Below are 19,732 nucleotides of genomic sequence, written 5' to 3'. Positions count from 1 at the left end.
TTCGGACTCCGGTGTCTGACCCAAAACCAAATCCTTTTTGACCCTGACGAAGGGTGCACTTTGACTCCACAACAGCGCACCTGGTTCCTGGATGATCGGATTCATACATAAACACTCCAGCTGATATGGACTTCCAGGAGGCCAGTGGGCTTGACTGATACTTTTATGGGCACTTGGTCTAAACCTTGTTCTTGCCTACTGGTGAACCGACAAGTGGCCAGATGCCGTAGTCTGCCATTTGACCCGGATTTTCTTATGTTGCATCCTACTCCTGAGACCACCAGCAGAGTGAAACCCATGAAACCTCCAGACAGTGAGTTGAAAGGGATTGAGGTAGCAAATGTTTTCTATGGCGAGCTTAACACTGGTCAGTCAGTGCAGTCTGCCTATTAGGTCATTACACACATGCACTCTGGGACGTGACAAATGAGATCTTACAGTCTGTCCCAGAAGATTTTTGGGCCTCTTTAGCTCAAACCATTCAGGATAGCTAGGATACAGCCAAATGTCTAATTAGCAGCCTGGATAGTAGTGATTGCTTGGCCCATCTAGGCTGGACGATTGTAACAGCCTATATGCAGGAACCAACAGAGCAGTTATGCACAAGCTCCAGATGGTCCAGCATGCGGCTGCACGGCTGGTACTGAAGTGGCTCAGGAGATCATCTGCCTCTGCGGCACTAGATATCTTGCACTGGCTGCCAATTCACAAACGTGTTCTGTTTAAGGTCCTTATCATTACTTTCAGGGCTTTTCCCTCACTAGGCCCCCAATACCTTCGTACTGGCTTTAAGCGCTACGTTCCCTCCCGTAGCTTAAGATCATCTAACGCCAGTCTGCTGATAATTCCAACTTTCAGATTGGCGTAGAAGGGAGGAAAATCACTTGCAGTCATAGGCTCAAAGGCATGGAATAAACTTCCACCTCGACTTCGCCAGATTGCATCTCACATCAGAACGGCTTTCAGGGGAGCACCTTTCCATCTTGCTGCTTGAGGTGTAGGCTCTTCAGGAGGGTGCCAGACTCAGGCTTAAGGATGGATTGTTACTCAAGCTGTTTCTGGATGTAGACAAAGGATGGAAGACTACGTCCTATTTTAGATCTTCACCCTCTGAATGCGTTTCTATGGAAGGACAAATTTGAAATGCTCACACTGAGCCAAGTTCTGTCTGCCCTGGAGCCGGGCGACTTGATGATTGATATGTACATGCAGGAGGTATACTTTCATATGCCGTTCCTGCAGTCCTACATACGTTACCAGCAATTTAAGGTTGGCTAGGAGCATTTTCAGTTTTCCGTGTTCCCCTTTGGCCTTACCAGTGCCCCTCGGGTAATCAGGAAAGTGATGATGTTAGACGCAGCCTATCTTCAGAAGTTGGGATGCCAGTTTTCCCTGACCTCGACTTCTAGCTGCTGAAGGTGGGCCCACCACAGTCAGTAGTAGACTCCCTCCAGTTGACTTCGAGTTTCATGACATTGCTCGGGTTTTTGAACAACAAGCGGAAGTCACAGTTGACTTCTTCGCAGAGGTTTCTTTTTATAAGAGCCATTCTGGATTGGTGCAGTTCAGGGCCTTTCCTCCATCATGATGAGTCTAGGTAATTTGTGCTATGATCCTTATGTTTTAGCCTCAGACCTGGATCTTGGTGAGAGCGGCTGGGAGACACCTTGGCCTGTTGGCCTCCTACATTCTGCTTGTTCACTTTGCTAGGTGGCATACGCAGTCTCTGCAGTGGGATTTAGTGTCTCAGTGGGCCCAGCACCAAGGAAACCTATCAGATGACATCCAGGTGTCTGGGGATGCTGCACAAGATCTGTAGCGGTGGGTGCTCAATAGCATTCTGATCAGTGGCACACCCCTCTCCCTTCCCAACCTAGAGCTGATGGTTGTTACAGATGTATCCCTGCTGGGTTAGGGAGGTCATCTGGGGGATGTGGAGTTTAGAGAACTCTGGTCACCAGTGAAAACTCAGCTCCACGTGAATTTGTTGGAGCTGCCGGCCTGTTGTTGAAGGCATTCCTGCCATCTATCAAGGGAAGGCTAGTGCAGGTTCTCATAGCCAACCCCCAACATGTCTTACTGCAACAAGCAGGGTAGAGGTGGGTCCGGTGACAAGAAGCAGTGTGCTTCTGGAGTTGACTGGAGCGTCAAGACACCTCCCTGATCAAGCACCTCCTGGCTGCGTCTCTAAATGCCCGGATGGATGAGCTCTGTTGGTGATGCCTGGCATATCATGAATGGTGATTGAATCCCAGCATTTTCTGACAGTGGAGATAGCCTTTTGCAACTGTCAAAAATGTGCAGTGTCAAAAGTTCTGAACCTTGGATTTCCCAAGAATGCTCTATTTAGGGGATGCATTCAGACTAGAGTGTAGCATGATACTCCTGTACACCTTTCCACTTGGGGTCTTGGGTCCTGTGACAAAGAGGCTCTCCTCCTCTGGAACTGACTGGGCTGTCAGAGTATTTCCTTTGTCATGAACAAAGGGTGACAAACTCAGCCACTGATGTCTAGCAGATCACGAATGGCAGTTACACCTAAAGGTGGCGCAGGGGAGAGAATCCTGAATCAATCTCCTCAGCACTGCTGACAATGCACAATATCAGCAGTTTTGCATGTAAGAGTTCCCACAATGGCTCTCTTTCAGAGACTCATTCCACCTAGATTGGAGTTTGGGACTCCTGTATGCCTTCCCACTTTTACCTGTCCTGGCCTGAGTCCTGAAGAATATCAGGAACGTCCAACTCCATGTCAGGCTAGTGCCTCTAGATTGGGCCAGGAGAGCATGGTACCTGGAACTTCTGAGCATGAGCATCTGTCTTCTGATTAGACTTCCGTTGCCCTAGGATCTTCTGTCTCAGCAGCAGGACAGGCTACGGCACCCAAACCTGCACAACCCACACCCTCATGCATGGTGATTGAGTGGCAGCATACTGTGCATGATCTACCAACTGAGGTTGTAGATGTCATCCTTGGCATCCCTCTACAAAGTCCATTTATGCTGGCCGCTGAGAGTCCGTAATACAGACCCCTTAGAAACTAAACCTTCAAATGTTTTATTGTTTGTTTTGTCTTAGGGACAGCAAAGGCACAATTAAAGGTTTTTTATCAGTCCACTTGGCCTCTTTGCGTTTACTGAACCTATCATCCTTGTTTAAATCACTTGTTGTGATGCAGTTCATTAGAGTGTGGACACCCAGGTTAGTGATGCTAAACTGGTCCTGACTTACCTCATATGCACTCACTTCAAGTCAATGCGCAGCTGCTTGTTGTGCCTTTTGACTCTCAAGAATGTCTTCCTTATTGCGATCCCTTGAGCTAATCACATGAGTGAACTTCAGGCTCTCTCGGTCCAACCGATACCGGTACACCAGAGTTTTCCCCAGACAAACTGGTGTTGAAACCCAGAGCGGCCTTTTTGACAAAAATCGCAACTCAATTTCATGATGCAATCCATCACCCTGCTAAATTTTCTTTGCTCCCCTCGACTCCTTCAAAGAGGAGCAGAGACTCCATTAACTGGACCCAAAATGAGCTTTAGACGTTTACATCAATCAATCAATCAGCATTCGTATAGTGCAGCACCGTCATCCCTAGGGGTATCGGAGCGCTAAGGGGGTGCCATGTCTATCAAAAATTGTCAAAAAAGGAGGGGTTTGGCCCAAAGGATTAGAGGGTAGGTAGGGCCAGTTATACTACATAAGAAAAAAATTACCTATGCCTCTAGTGACTTCACAACACTTATTAATATCTTTGATCACAAAAAGAACACATAGTCAACTAAACAAAATACCACATTAGTACTTACACACTGAAAATGAACAACGTGAAAATGTGTTTTGACATACAATTACAAATAAACTCATAATAATCAAACATAAATACAAACAAATGAAATGTCACAAAGAACAGTCAATATATACACAATACGAAATACAAAGTTGTCATACAAAATGATAAATTAGACAACTAGCACCCTTATATTTAGGATAAATCAATTCCTCTGAGATATCAGGGACATAAGGGGATGTATTTGCAATATTTAACCAAGGAGTTGAGTTCCTTTGTCTGTCTATGTGTTCTTTTTGTGATCAAAGATATTAATTCAAAAAAATAATGAAATAAAAGGCAGAAATTACTGCTAAGGTAAACGTATTAGTTTGCGTTCATCTTACTTCATATGAATAAGTGTTATGAAGTCACTAGAGGCATAGGTAATTTTTTTCTTATGATGTCTATCAAAAAGCCAGGTCTTGAATTTCTGTTTGAAGTCTGTCAGGGAGGGGAAAGTCATTCCAGGTCTTGGCGGCAATGTAGGAGAATGAGCAGCCCCTGCTGCGACGGATGCGGGGGTTGTGTAGATGAGTTAGGAGGAGCGCAGGCCTCTTGTGGGCAGATGGTAGTTCAGTCCATGGTTAATGTAGGACAGTCCTTGAACATGTAGAGCTTTGAAGGCATGTGTGAGGATCTTGAACTGGCATCTCTTCTGGATGTCAGTGGAGGTTTCTGAGGTGAGGGTGATGTGGGTCTGTTTGGGGAAGTCGAGGATGAGTTTCGTTGCAGCGTTCTGTATGGTCTGGAGTGTTCAGAGGAGCTCTGTGGAGATGCCGGCGTAGAGAGCGTTGCTGTAGTCGAGGTGGCTGGTGATGAAGGCCTGAGTAACAGTCTTTCTGATGTTGACTGGGATCCATCTGAAGGTTCTGCGGAGCATGTGAAGGGTGTGGAAGCAGGAGCAGGCGACTGTGTTGACTTGTTGTTTCATGGTCCGTTGACTATCAATTGCCACGGTTGGGTGCATGGTCTGTTGGTCTCACTTCTGCTGGCCACCAGCTGTGGTCCCAGACGGAAGTGTTCTTCCCGAAGATGAGTATTTCTATCTTGCCTGAGTTGAGTTTGAGGCAGTTGTCTCTCAACCAGTTTGTTAAGCTGGTCATGGAATTGCAGAAGCTGGTTTTGGGGTTGAGGGGTCCTCGGTGAGTGAGAGGATTAATTGAGTGTTGATTGTCTAGGAGGTTACGTTGAGGCCATGGGATCTGCCAATTTCTGTGAGGGGATTTATGTATCGTATCAAGGATCATCGGGTGGACCATCAGCTTATCAGGGGCACAAAAAGGTAATGCAGTGCAGAAAAGAACTAAGTCAAGGTAGATAACCTTCTACATTAAGACTTGCTACTCATTGACCAAGGACTGAGTCTTCATTCCACCAGGTCCAAGAACGCTACATCTCCGCTGGCACACAGAGTGGCTATTCTTGACATCTGTCAAGCCACAATATGACGGCAGTGCCTATGTTCACAAAGCACTAGTGCCTTGTCAGCATGGTCCGCTGAGAAGGGCATTTTGCCCATTGGGTCCTGGCATCAGTGCCTGAGTTCACAAAGCACTGCTGCCTTAACAACAAGGGCAGACAGGAAGGGCATTTTGACAGTTTGGTTCTGGAAGACTTTTTGTTCCACTCCATTGACCCCCCACCCTTGGGAGGGACTGCTGTTGGTATCTGTTCTAAAGGTGAAGAATCTGCAAGTAGAAGCATCCACCAGAAGAACAAGCTACTTATCTTCAGTAACGCTTTTTCTGGAGGATAATGTATCCTCCAGATTACTTACTGCCCTCCCCTCCCTCCCTCAGTTCTGTGGAGTCTCTTTTTGCCACCTAAAGAGGTCCTAAATTAGAGATCTACACACTGGTACCTTTCTTGTTTTGTGCTCTGCATCAGAGGGCACGGAAAGAGTCTAGCAAGAAACTGAGCATGCAGGGGTGGCACTTACACGTGGCTCCGCCTCATGGAGCGAAGCGAACACTGAGCTTTACGGTGCCACCTAGTGGTGTACAGGAGCACTGCCATGACAACTTCTGTGTCAAGTCTAGTGCCTAGAATATTCTAACAAGCATTTACAATGCAACGGTTTCGCCTTTGTAAAAGTTAGAGCTATTGGCATTGTAAATTACAATTTTTTTATTTATGTGTTGGTTTTGAAAACAGATAAATAAATGGCATTGCCATTTACAATGCCAATAGCTTAATCTCTCGCAAACAGTAAAAATGATTAATAATAACTAACCTTCTTAACAAAGGACCAAAAACCCTGCCTTAAGTTGCAGTCATTAAAGAGCTTGCTGACAATTAGGAGCTCCCTGAGTGATGGTGTGTGTTTTGCAGGTGTGTGTGTGTGCGTGCACGTGTGTATTGCTGACATGCAATGCTCACATTCAATTAGGAGCTCCCTGAGTTATGGTGTGTGTGTTTGTAGGTGTGTGTGAACGTGAGTATGCACATGTGCACGGGTGTGTGTGCATGATCATTGTGTGAATGAACGTTCACGAGTGTGTATGAATGTGCGCATGTGAGTGCGCATATGCATACATTAATGGGCCGGACCAGCGAGAGAATAGGTGCGACACCTCTGCCCGTTGATAAACAGGAGGTAATGTACATCCTTCTGCCTCCAGATAGGCCACCCAGGAACCCACTGGGCCACTGGCAGCATCGGAACAACACAGACATCACCCAAATCGGCCCCAGACTGCCCAGAAAAAGCAGCCCACAGCTCGGACTCGGATACCGGCCCCTCGGCCAATGCCCGAGAGCCGCCTTACCAACCCGACCCTGTTTATAGACCATTTGGATGAAGGTTGCTTTCCTCCCCCATGAAAAGCAATTTAGTCAGAGGAACAAAACCAGGGCCGGACTGGGAAACACAACCGGCCCTGGCAAAGCGTTCGGCCGCCCCCACTTCCCACTCTGGGGGGTTGTGGTGCCGCCGAGCTCTTTGCCGGGAAGGTTTTCGGCCGATTTTGCTACAGGGCTGATTTTGCAGCTATGCCTCAAAAACGGTCCTGTAACAAAAACGGCCCCCACCCGTGCAGTGCCCAGGGGGATTGCCCGGTGCCCGCTATGGCCAGTCCGGGCCTGAACAAAACTCAACTTTTCACCAATTTGAACCCTCGGACTCCGAAGTGTCAAACAAGTTTGGGCCCTTCCCACGCGCTCCACCGGAAAGGAAGAGACAAGTTCCTTATTTTCGCATAAAAGAAAACAACATGCTAGGAGTTACTTTCCTTGAATTTGAAGACCTTCATAGGGTTTGACAGAAAGACAGACCCTGAAGGCTGCAGAAGCGGCGCACTGGAGCAGGGGGTGCCACTGAGAGGGGGCGCCTCTGACGGCCCTTGGCTGGGTTCAGGAAGTCTAGTTATAGAGACATTGGGTCTGAGGAGCACTGGCGGAGCTGTGTGATTCCAGTCTGAACAAGCATCATATACTGCAGGGGAGGGCAGAGGTGCACTGACAGATGTTGTGCTTCTCAATGCTGGAACTGAAGGGGGTCCTGTAGGCCTGGTCACAGTCTGGGGTCAGATCGTGGTGCCCCCTAGGTTCTAGTACCACGGGTGCTGCGGGCCAGAACGAGGTGCATGGCTCGAGCGGCACTGAGTGTCCAGGTCTAGAAGGTCACAGAGGCTGCAGGTCAGATTCAAGGTGCGCCGGGATTGCTGTGAGTAGGTAAATCGTAAATCATACGTTCTTATATAGCGCCTTTTCTACCGTAAGGTCTCAAGGCGCTTGCTTTGGGAACCCGTCCTGGCCTTTCCCTGCGAGATTACCCCTACTGGGCATCCCCAAGGTGAAGACCAGGCATCCCATCGCGGTGGGGCCGTAGTGGAGATTAAGCAAGCTGTTGCCCAGAGTTGCAGAGTGTGAACCCACGATTTGAGTAGGCACCTAGGCGAGAATTATCGAGTCCGTGGACATTTTGAGCTCAAGACCCTGCCGCGTCGGGGATTGAACCTCTGCATCAGGGACTGCCTCCTCTAACCGGTGAGCCACACTTCTCCACTGGGTGCAGATAACCTGCGGGTCACGGGGGTGCGGGTCACATGACTGTAGTACCGGGACAGGAATATCCGCCAGTGCTGCCTGAAGGCGCTGAGACACTGGTAGACCACAGTGCGGCTTCAAGCGCCGGAAGCAAATGAGAAAGGATTGCCCGGCTCTTCATGGGCCCCGGGGCTGCAATGGAAGGGGCTCTGCGGGACAGGACGGAGGTGCACTGATGGTAGCGTCTGTACAAGTACTGGAGGCTCTGGGAAGGTTTACAAAATATGAAGGCGCCTCATGTGACGTCGTCATTTAGCAGCTCACAGGTCCTGAGCCTACCCCATGAAAAGTAGTTACGAGAAAACACACCTCAAACTAGAATCGGATGAATTATTTATCTCTAGCGCCTAATATGTACCGGTGATTGCAGGTGGTGGGCGCTTAGCCCTACCACTCTTCTATGGCTCTGGGCGGATTTCTCATCATCGGCCTTCACCCCCAGAGCAAGAGAGAAAAGCAGGTAAATTGGGGTAGAGAAAGAGAAGGAAACAGCGACCAGAGGGGCGAAAAGGAACGTGCGAGAGTAAAGGGGGAGCGAAGGGTGGAGGGAAAGGGAGGCCTGAGGTGGAATCAAAAGCAGCCACCCTTCGGACCCCCTCTGACATCGGTACGTGCTGGAGCCCGGGCACTTGGAGAAAGTGGCCTCCTGGAGTTTATCACGTTTTTTTGTTTAATTCGCTTATTTATTTTTTACAAATTAGGCACCCCTTACAACGTAAAGTGCTCGTTTGAACGGATGATGGTTTATCGTCGGGGAGATGCGTCGACACGCTCTGAAAGCCAAAGGTGCTGACTGCCGGTGTCAGCAGACCCGTGGGTAACTCCCAACCCCCAGTCAGTGGAAGTTACTTCCGGTGAAGCTTGAGGGACCTCAGCAGAGCCCTGAGCTCAGACTCCGTGCTACACGTTTGACTGATGAAGTGCATCGGCAGAGCCGGCGGCTTGTGGACAGACGCACACAGGGAGATTTGTGCTCAGGTAAAAGTAAAGTAAAGTCCACATTTGTAAAGCGCACAATCACCCGTAAGGGTCTCTAGGCGCTGGGGGGCCGTCGGGAAGATTAAGCGAGCTATTGCCCAGAGTCACATGGTGCTGGGCTAACCTGCCGCCGGAGCCGGGGATCGAACCGTGGTCCCCAGATTCCAGCGTCAGTCGCCCTGGCCGCGGCGCCACACCTCTTCCACTACTCGGACAAGGAGCGTTATAGGGGAGGTTGGGGTGCATTGTAGGTAGTTCCGCTCTGCTTTCTAACTGTCTCGCTTGCGGAAAACCAAATGAACACCTTGCACCTGGAGCTACTAATCGCACCTGCTGTGCTGGGGAAGGGAGTAGCAGAGGCTGACGAAGGCCTCCAAATGGCTGTTGGTTGAGCCAGCGCGGACCATCGGCTAATTGCGAGTTCTGATTGGGTGAGAGTTTGGCGGGTGTTGCAATCAGCCAAACTGTGTGCAGGTGCGCACACTGCAGACGTCAGCGCCCTGATGGAGAAGCGAGAGCTGAGGTGACTCAAAAGCGACGTTGGAGAAAACTTTGGGTAAATAATGTCCGTTTGTTGTCAGTTTTGGATTGCGAGCAGGGAGTGTGGGTTGTTGTGTTTTTTGGGGGTAGATGGGTTAAGAATCGTAGCAGTACACAAAGTGGGTAAACATTTATTTTCTCTATTTCTACCGAAAGTGGCGGCTGGGGACGTTTCTCACCCCCTCTCGCAAGAAATCTACACGGACCTCTCTTCGACCCTTCGCCCCCTCGGACAGTACTTTAAATGTATATTATTTATTGCACCTGCTTGGTCCCGAGAAGTGCCGGAACTCAACCATTAAATGTTTTGCAGCAGTGGTGAGAAGTGCAGGTACTCTCCATTTCAAATTAAAGAAGTGGAGGAAGTACCGGACAGCACCTGCCCATTTAAAGCACCACTCTGACATAAAGGTCACTTCACCTTGGCCTTCTACAACACCACACCCGCCATGCGGCCTTTGTCTGGTGTGACATCATGTATTTCAAAATAAACCAGTGGTTATTAACAGCAGTTTGCACAGGGGTGTAGTTTTTTCCCAAGGTATGTTTTGAGCAGAGGGAGGGATGTACTGGCAGCAGTGAGGCAGTGTCCCTCGGCGGTCCGGCCTATAGATACATTCCAACAGGCTCCAGTTCAAGGAGTTATACGGATACTAAGACGAGAATGGTTTATTAACAAATCCCAGAACCAAGGAGGGTGCCACGCAAACCGTGGCCACCTACCTCAGTCTGTGACTTATCGGACACTGATCTCGGCCATAGACTCGCAGCTACCAATGGTGCAGCGTGAGCAGTGACACCGGGGCCCACTGAGCTGTGCTCATTCTGTACTACCCAAACGAAGCCACAGGGTGTCTTTTGCTTGTTTGCACCAGGGCTCTTGGCCCCCCCTTTATATGCCACTGGCTCTTAGCGCACGAATATCGGCTATCAGTAGTTTAATTAGATTTGATGAATGGAGGAACAATGGGACTACAACACCCAGAATGCATTACATTGTCTCCTGCAAGGTGTAGGAGAAAAACTGTGTCCATGAGGAGTGAGATGGACAATACCTGGATGTCCCTTGTAGCAATGTATTCTACCTTTAACAACCCCCCTCCCCCAATAAATAAAGTGAAGTGTTAGCTCGGTAACCTTGAGGGCTTCAGACGGGAAGAGATAGGTGTTTGTGTCTTGACCCATGGGCGATACCTTCTGTGACCCTCATATATGTTCACGGAGACTTAACAGGAGAGGCCGACTATCTCCCTCGTAAACTACTTTTGCCGATCCTCATTCGGGCGTTAAAAAGAGCAAGGGGTGGGGCGGTGTGAAAGAGCAAGGGGTGGGGCGGTGTGAGTGGACCCGGTGCACCCATATTTTGGGAGCCGCGCACCTCCTCAAATACCTATCTAGGTCGCATCTCTGCGCGCGCGCTGACCGGCCCAGGGGAGAAGGAGTGACACCCCATGGCATTCTTTTCAACAGCATGTATCAAGTCTGCCAAGCAGTGCACCCCGACCCCCTCCAGGGGGGAGCTCAACCCGCATCACACCCGACGTCATTTACTCTGCTCGGGTCCAAAGAAGGCCCCCCACACACATTTAGAAATCGACAATTTAAAACTCTTTAAATTGACGCACCTATTTCCGAGCTATACTTATTTCTACACGCCTCTTTTCTTAAGGGTACTGTTAGTATCGCATGCATTGTTATTATAATTAACACCACCGTAAATTGCTATTAAATGTACAGCTTTTTGTTAATAACACAGTATGGGTATTGCTGTATTTTTTTTAAAAAAAATTTGGTCGGGCTACACTTTTTCCTGTTTAAGAAATCTCCCAATGACAATAAGGAAAACCAAGCATTTACAATGCAATGGTTTCGCCTTTGGAAAAGTGTATGTAGACTTCAGCGTGGCAACTGCCACGCTCGGTGCAGGCTCCGGTCGCCCCGTTCTCGTCCTGGCTTTGCGGGGCTTCCTTCAGGCTCCCTCACTCATCCAGGAGCAGGCCGATCTTCCAGTCGGCTCCTACACTCACCGGGGGCAGGAGCAGATGCCTCGGAGCTCAGGCGACGGCTTCCTAGGAGCGGAGTCTTGCTTCGGGGGTTGGGCCAATCCCAGCGCGGCCCTGCGGCGAGCCTCCGCTGACGTCAGCGCTTCCTGGGCCAATCAGGACGCGACTTCCTCGTCGAGCCCTCCGCCAAGGCCCAATCAGTGCGCGGCTTTCCCGGGTCAGCCGCCAATCAGCAGGCGGACCCTTCGGTGCAGTCTTCGTGGCTTTGGAGCTGCGGCGGTGATTTCCCAGGCAAATGCAAGCCCCGGGTCGCGGCGGTGAACACAGTAGACACAGTAGACGATCTTTGATTTAGGGGCGCTCCCAGGCAGGGAGTTCTTCGGTCACAGGAAGCGAGGGCTGGAGAGTACGATCTCGGCCCTCGGCAACTCCCCTGGCTGGCGGCAAAGATGAGCGCGGCGCTCTCGGTCAGATGAGAGAGCAGCCGGCGCGCCCCACACCACGCAGTTGAAACCACCTTTGTCTTTAGGCACACGCTGGCTCACAGATAAACCCCGCCCACGGCCGCATGACTACACAGAGGGCACGCCCAGGGAAAAAATCTCGGGAACGCACCCGAATCTGGTCCGTGAATGACGGACAGATCTCTGTTCCAATGGCTAGCCTCCATTTATGGAGCTAGCCAATGGGACAGGGGGGCATATTCCAGAGTCCTTACTGAAATCAAGAGATTTCTCTGGAGGCGGAGCTAAGAGCTCCGCCCTCCAGCGAAACCTAAAAATGAGGAATCTGCAATTAAATAAAATACCAGCCAGAAATATTGTTACCAAAGAAAAGTAACTTGTTCAATTGTCCATCATAAACTGACATACGATATTAGTTTAATAAAATGGTGCCTCATGTTCTCTATAATGAAAATGGTTGCCTTTCAATCACACATCCTTTTATCTTTCACCCCTAGGAAAGAAAGAAGAGGTTTGACAAGGACAGCGAGAAGTTTTATTCAATGCTGGATCGGCACCTGCATCTGTCAGCGAAGAAGAAAGAGGCCCAGTTGCAGGAGGTACGTTTATGGCATTGACCTTACCCATCTCTTTTCACCCATCAACAAATGAGGCATGTTTTTACCCATCCATATGGATATATGTTTGTGGCATGTCCTTCTCTATTTATTGCTCCATTTAGGAGGTACGTTTGTGGCAGTGGCACATCCTTCTCTTTTTAATTCTTCATGTAAGAGTTATGTTTGTGGCAGTGGCACATCCTTCACTTTTTAATTCTTCATATAAGAGGTATGTTTGTGGCAGTGGCACATCCTTCTCTTTTTAATTCTTCATATAAGAGCTATGTTTGGGCACATACTTCTCTTTTTACACATCTATATAGGAGGTTCGTTTGTGGCTGTGGCTCATACTTCTCTTTTTACACATCCCTATAGGAGGTACGTTTGTGGCAGGGGCACATACTTCTCTTTTTACACATCCATATAGGAGATACGTTTGTGGCAGGGGCACATACTTCTCTTTTTACACACCCATATAGGATGTACATTTGTGGCAGTGAGACATACTTCTCTTTTTACACATCCATATAGGAGGTACATTTGTGGCAGTGGCACATACTTCTCTTTTTACACACCCATATAGGAGGTACGTTTGTGGCAGTGGCACATACTTCTCTTTTTACACATCCATATAGGAGATACGTTTGTGGCAGTGGCGCATCCATTTCTCTTTTTAGTTCTTCATATAAGTGGTGTGTTTGTGGCAGGGCCACATACTTCTCTTTTTACACATCCATATAGGAGGTACGTTTGTGGCAGTGGCACATACTTCTCTTTTTACACATCCATCTAGGAGGTACGTTTGTGGCAGTGGCACATACTTCTCTTTTTACTTCTTCATATAAGAGGTATGTTTGTGGCAGTGGCACATACTTCTCTTTTTACACATCCGTATAGGAGGTACGTTTGTGGCAGTGGGACATCCTTCTCTTTTTAGTTCTTCATATAATTCGTACGTTTGTGGCAGTGGCACACACTTCTCTTTTTACGCATCCATATAGGAGGTACGTTTGTGGCAGTGGCACATACTTCTCTTTTTACACATCCATATAGGAAGTACGTTTGTGGCAGTGGCACTTCGATTTCTCTTTTTTTTTGATAATCAACTTTATTGGTTTTTGAACAACAGTGAAATTCATTGGTAGCAGAATCAGCGTCGTAACAAAACAGCACATCCCATACACTCAACAAGACAATGTAGTTGGCCCATTTGGACCAGGCGTGGAGTTCCCAAACTCTTTCAAGTGTACAACAGTATTTAGACCCTCACGGTGGAAGCATGTTAAACCATTTACCCCACACTTTGGCAACCCCGGGCCTCATAGAGAGATTCTTCCTGTGCTCCGCACCAGTCCACTCCCCTCTTCCAGTTCCGCACAGTCGGAGCCTTAGCCTGAGACCAAAGCGCGGCTATGTCTCTTTTCGCCACCGCAGTTCCCAGAAAATGTTTGTCAGCCCTGGAGCCGTCAAGGCCATCGAAGACCCCCAATAGCAAGCGCAACGGTTCATGGGGAACCTCCCATCCTAAGGCATGTGTAAGTTCAACCCCTCTCCAGAACTTTGCCAGGGCTGGACATTGCCATACCATGTGAAAGAAATCCGCTGGAGAGGAGTCGCAGCGCACACATGTGGGAGAAGATCGCATCTGGGCCCGGAAAAGGCGCGCTGGAGTGAGGTAAGCCGCATGGAGGGAGTAATGTTGGACCAGGCGTAATTTAGAGGATGTTGTCAAAGTTTTAGGTGCCATAAGGGCGTCCCGCCAATCTGCTTCCTCCAGGGAACCCAGCCACCCCTCCCAACAAGCCCGGAGTCGGTCCAGGGACGCAGGACCATTGTTCAGCAGCGACCAGTAGATTCGGGACTTTGTTTTGCAAAGTGTAAAGGAAACAGGGGAGGATCATCATTTTAAAAAGTGCACTCCTGCCAAGGGGGTTGAGGGGAAGGGTCTGCCATTTCTTGAGGTCTGCTTTCATCCTAGTGACTAAGGGTGTAACATTCAGAGCCCATTCAAGCTCTGGTAGAAGGGCAACCCATACGCCCAGGTATTTGAATGACTGCCTTCGCAGGGGGATGGTCCTCTGCCAGTCAAAACATGCCCGAGAAGGGTGCAGGGGGACCAGGGTTGATTTTGCCGGATTACGACGAAGCCCAGAAACCCGCTCGAAAGCGGAGAGGACCCCAAGGCACCTGGGGCCAGAGTGGTGCGGGTCTGCCAGGTAGAGCAGGACATCGTCCGCGTAGAGAGCTATCTTGCCACCTGACTCCGATCCCAGGCCCAACCCTGGATGAGAGGGTCTTGGCGGATGACCGCTGCCAGGGGCTCCATCGCGAATAAGAGCGGTGAGAGCGGACACCCCTGGCGGGTGCCCCTTCGGATTGGGAAGGTATCAGAAAGCTCACCATTAATAAGGACACGGGCCCTGGGGGTACTGTAAAGGACCTTGATCATGCGGCGGAAGGGAAGGCCAAATCCCATCTGCTCCAGCACCCCCTCGAGATAAATCCAGTCCACCGTATAGAAGGCTTTTTCAAAATCAATGAAAAGCAGTGCCAGATACGGGGTCAGGTGATGTCGGTGGGCCATAGCCAAGTGGAGACGACGAATGCAATGACGGGTTCCCCTGGCCGGCATGAACCCACACAGGTTGGGATGGACCAATTCCTGTAGGAGGGGGCGGAGTCGCTAGGCTATCGGGGTGGCAGAAATCTTAACCTCTGTATTAATCAACGAAATTGGACGGTAGTCCGCACAGTCCAGGGAAGGCGGTTGCGCCTTTAGAATGACCACTATGGTAGCCACATCAGTTTCAGGTGGGAAGGACCCCTCCTCCACCACGTGACTGAAGAGCTTCACTAGGTGGGGAACCAATTCCTCGCGGAAGGCTGCATAGTACTCCTGGGGATAGCTGTCAGGCCCGAGCGTCTTGCCTAGGTGTAATAGGGAAATCGCCCCGTGAATTTCTTCCGGGGTGAGGGGGTGGTCTAAGGTATCTGCAGTCTTCTGGCGGAGGTATGGCAGACGAGTACCGATCCAGTCCAGCAGGTCTGTCAGGGGAGTACAGGGGGGGAGAGCCTCATACAGGGTCACGTAGTAGCCAGCAAAAGTTTGCGCGATGGCAGAGGACGTTACGTGGTGAACCCCCATTCCGGACCGAATCTCGGGCATGATACGGTTAACTTTGGGATAGGACACCAGGTTGTGGAGAAGCTTGCCGTTCTTGTCGCCCCACCCGTAAATACACGCCACCGAGGAGCGCCAGAGCATTTTAGCAGACTCCAGCGAGATCCGGCGAATCTCCTCATGGACCAATGCGAGTTGTCGAGAGGATTCCTCGTCGCCGTTAGTCAGTTGAAGTCTCTCCAGGTGTATTGCCTGATTCTCCAGCTGCACTAGCTGGGCGGTCTTCTCCACACGTTTCGCGTGGAGTAGTCCTCGGGCCACACCCTGAACGACGGCCTTACCTGCCTCCCACATCGGCCCGGGTGAGGGAACCGAGCCCGTGTTGGTAGCGAAGTAGTGACGCAATTCCTGCCCGAGGGATTTCACCAGCGCAGAGTCCTGCAGGAACCAGGCATTCATCCGCCAAGTCGCCCGTGGACCGACGGTGGAGGTTCTAAGGTGGAGGGAGACAGAGGAGTGGTCAGAAATCCCCCTGGGTAATATAGTAACCCCAGACAGCAGCTGGCAGTCTGTGGCGGGCATCAGAATTAGGTCTATACGGGAGTGGGTGTGGTGAGCCGCCGATGTGTGGGTGTATTGTTCTTTGCGGGGGTTCCATACCCGCCAATCGTCACAGAGGCCCAAAGCCGAAGACCAACCAGAGAGGGTCCTCGCAGAGGCAAGGCGATTTATCGACGGGGTACCCGTCGCATCCCGTGCAGGCTGCAGAACAGCGTTAAAATCACCCCCGACAACAGTGAGGCCCTGTGGAAAGGAGGAAACCATCTGCATGAGGCGCTGAAGTGTGGACGTCATGAGTGTAGGGGGAACGTAAGCGCATAGGAGGTTCATAGGACGCCCCTCAATCGACCCGAAGATGGCCACATAGCTACCCCGTGCGTCAGTCTCGGCTCTAGCCAGGGTAAAGGGAAGCCCCTTCCTAAGTAAAATGACCACTCCTCGGGAGCCTTGCGCAAAGCCCGAATGCCAGACCCTGTCAAACCCATAGCGAGCTAAAAAGCTGCATTGGGAGCCCAGGAGGTGCGTTTCTTGAAGAAACAGGATGTCATGCGTGTGGCGATGGGCAGCACACAGAACAGCCACACACTTAATTCGGTCGAGGAGGCCATTAACGTTCCAGGAGAGGATGCGGAGAGGCCTATTGAGGGTGTAGGACATCGAGCGGAGTAATATGTGGAAGAGCGCTTACACGTGTGGGGTCGTGCTAAGTCTGGGGGAATGTACCCACCCGGGCCCAGGGCCTGAGAATGAGGACATGGGAAGTGATCTGCCCGCCGGCAGCAGGAACATCTAGGAACGCGCAGCTACCAATGAGAACAAACAACAGCGGCTCGTAGGCGGCTAAAAACAAAAACTAACCAGAGACAACGGTCCCCAACTCCCCCCACCCTACACTTCTGAAGCGGAAGCATCTGTCGCCCTGAAAAACCAAACACCAACTACCCCACAAACAGGTGAATCGCTAAACTAAAACGGTTAGCAACAAGCGAGCAGGGACATGGCTGAGTTGGACCCCCCTCCATGTACACGGATGAAATGCTAACAGCTGAGTCCAGTAGATAATGGGCATGCAAGAACAGAGTATCAGTCCCAGGACTGCACTGAAGGATCAGACCCCACCGGATCAATTCTAGAGCCAGTTCGGCCCCAGCCCGAGGGGGCAGGAACAGTTATGATGCAGAGAGTCCCCAAGGGCGCATTGCAAGTTGCACAGCCTGTGACACCGATCATACTCCATCATCCCCACCGGATCCGCGGATCACGGGGCTCCCAGACAGATCAGAGTCTGACATGGCCCCTCGTAAAGTCTCTTCGGGTCCGGGAACACTGCCCAGATCAATCAGTGAGGAGGCCAGGGTGGGGGAGGCTGCTCCCTGATTTAGAGTCTGGGGCGGGGAGCTCTGGGGCTGCTTCTCCGGTGAACGGGATGTTCCACCCCCTCTTCCGGGACTCGGTGCGTCGACGCTGGGACCTGGGCTCATCCTGTCTTGGCTGTGTCAGGGCCCTCTGAGCAGGAGGGAGGGACACCCCCGTAGGAGGGGACGCTCCTCTGTGAGCCAGGTCCATGCCGCCTGGGGGGGGGGGTATCAAAGAAGAATGACTTGTCCTGGAAGATCACCTTGAGCCTTGCTGGAAAGAGGAGACCGTAGCGAAGACCCATGGCCCTGAATTTTTGTTTCACTTTGTCATAGGATCGACGTTGGGTTTGCACCTCTCTGGAGTAGTCCGGAAAGACCATAATTCTGGAGTTCTGGAAATGGGGTGGACCCAGCTCCCTGGCCGCCCCCAGAATAGCGTCTCTGTCCCAGAATTTAAAGATTCTAAGGATGATGGGGCGAGCAGGAGCCCCAGGCGGGGGCATTTGGGGAGAGTGAGCAGTGGGCTCGCTCCACCGCAAACCAGGGGGAAAGCTTCTCATCGGGCATCCAGGAGCGGACCCAGGTCTTTATAAGGGTGGCAGTACGACTTTTTTCCCTCCCTCTGGGAATCCCAGGAGGCGCAGGTTGTTTTTTCGCGCCCTATTTTCGGCATCCTCGGCCCTGCGATGTAACTCTGAGGTCTGCGTCTGTAGGCGGGCCACCTGGGATTTGAGGGTGCCCACCTCGTCCTCCACAGTGGAGATGCGGGATTCCGCTTCTGTCATGCGTTCCGAGGCCTTACAGAGGTCTTGGTGGATTATGGCCACATCCACCCGCACCTCCCCGATCTTATTCTCTACAGAGGCCTGCGATGTACTTATCGCCTGTAAGATGGTGGAGAGATCCCCTCCGGTAGATCCAGACACCGCCGGCGGTCCTCCACCTGGGCCGCGATCCGTCTTAGTGAACTGATCCATTTTAGTTTGGGTTGGAGGAACGAGGTTCTGGGTGGTGCGGGTCCTGCCCATGCCGTAGAAGAAATCAGCTCAATGCATCTTGAGGGAGGAGGGGGAGGGAGGGGGGAGGCAAGCATCCCCGTCACAGCCTCCGCCACCCGGCACAGTGGTCGAACCCACCTCCCGCCCACCGCGCACCCCCGGTGAAGAGAGACGACAGTCTTCCAGCAGGGCCCAACAGTCGGTGGCAATGGTGGTCTCAGACAACCCCGATGGCCCCAAGCCCTCAGAGCACCTCTGCCGGTCTCCAGCCCCAGGGCTCCGGGAGAGGGGGGGCATGGGTGGGGGGGTGCGCCACCCGATACGATAGTCGACTTGCCCCCACTCCGGAACGCGGCGCAGCGCCCAACTGCTCAGGTGGGAATATGGAACGGGCAGCCGCAGCAAGGCCCCCGGAGCCGACCGATGTCTCGGGCCTTAGAGGGTGGAGCCCCCATCCGCTCCCACACCCGGCTCCCACTGGAGGCACCGCGGTACGCCAGAAGGCAACTCCGTCCGTGTCAGTCGTCAGGGACCACCCCGCGCCCAAGGTGCAAGGGACTCGGCAAAGCCAGCAGCCCTCCTCGCCCCAGCTCAGCGTTTTCAAAATGGCGGGGGCACGAAAATCAGAAGCAGTCAGGCGCGGAAAGGGTCTCAGCAGGTCAGTCCCCCCGAACCAGGAGCGAGGCCCGTACCTCTAATAGCAGTATGCCACACAATGTCCTTCCATCCTCAAGGGCAGCCAGCCCGTCAGGGTATCATTGTAGCGCACCTCCCCTCAATACACATAGGGGATGTGCACACGTGCGTGTCTTCAGCGATGTAGGGCAGCGCTCAGGGGAAGCTCTCAATCCCCGCTCACACCACTGTGAGGTCCCGCACCACCACTCAACCGCTGCCCAGGCCTCCGGGCCCCATGCGGCCCACACATCTGTCTCGCGCCGGGCACCTCCACCACCACAAGTCTGCCGCTTCACATAGGCGCTGGCCACACTCACCACAAGGTCCTCCGCAGGCCATGTGCAGCGCGGCTCGGGCACGGCGACCAGGCTCGGTCCTGCGGTCCTCCGCCACCGCCCACCAGCATCAACACAGGGGTGCCTCCTCGCATTGGGCGGCCCCAGGAGCGGGACCGCCAGCCTCAAGTAGCTGCCGTCGCTCCGGAGTCCAGGGCACACCACCCGCTTCCGAGCGCCTCTGCCATCACCAGAAGCCGCCTCCCGCCCTCTTCCGG

The 19,732-nt window shown here is 51.8% G+C and overlaps 1 protein-coding gene across 3 annotated transcripts in view; it reads left to right on the top strand.

Moving 5' to 3' along the window:
* The window catches only part of OPHN1 (oligophrenin 1), a 683,898-nt gene that overhangs the window by 372,131 nt on the left and 292,035 nt on the right, over window positions 1-19,732 (top strand). For all 3 annotated transcript variants that reach the window (XM_078640140.1, XM_078640141.1, XM_078640142.1), the window contains exon 5: window positions 12,362-12,463. In XM_078640140.1, the coding sequence (XP_078496266.1) occupies window positions 12,362-12,463 (102 nt within the window). The remainder of the gene's footprint in view (window positions 1-12,361; window positions 12,464-19,732) is intronic.

Source organism: Lissotriton helveticus, chromosome 4_2 (assembly GCF_964261635.1).
Source record: "Lissotriton helveticus chromosome 4_2, aLisHel1.1, whole genome shotgun sequence".
NCBI lineage: Eukaryota > Metazoa > Chordata > Amphibia > Caudata > Salamandridae > Lissotriton > Lissotriton helveticus.
Note: the sequence above shows the minus strand (reverse complement) of the source record. Positions and strands in the feature narration are given on the sequence as shown.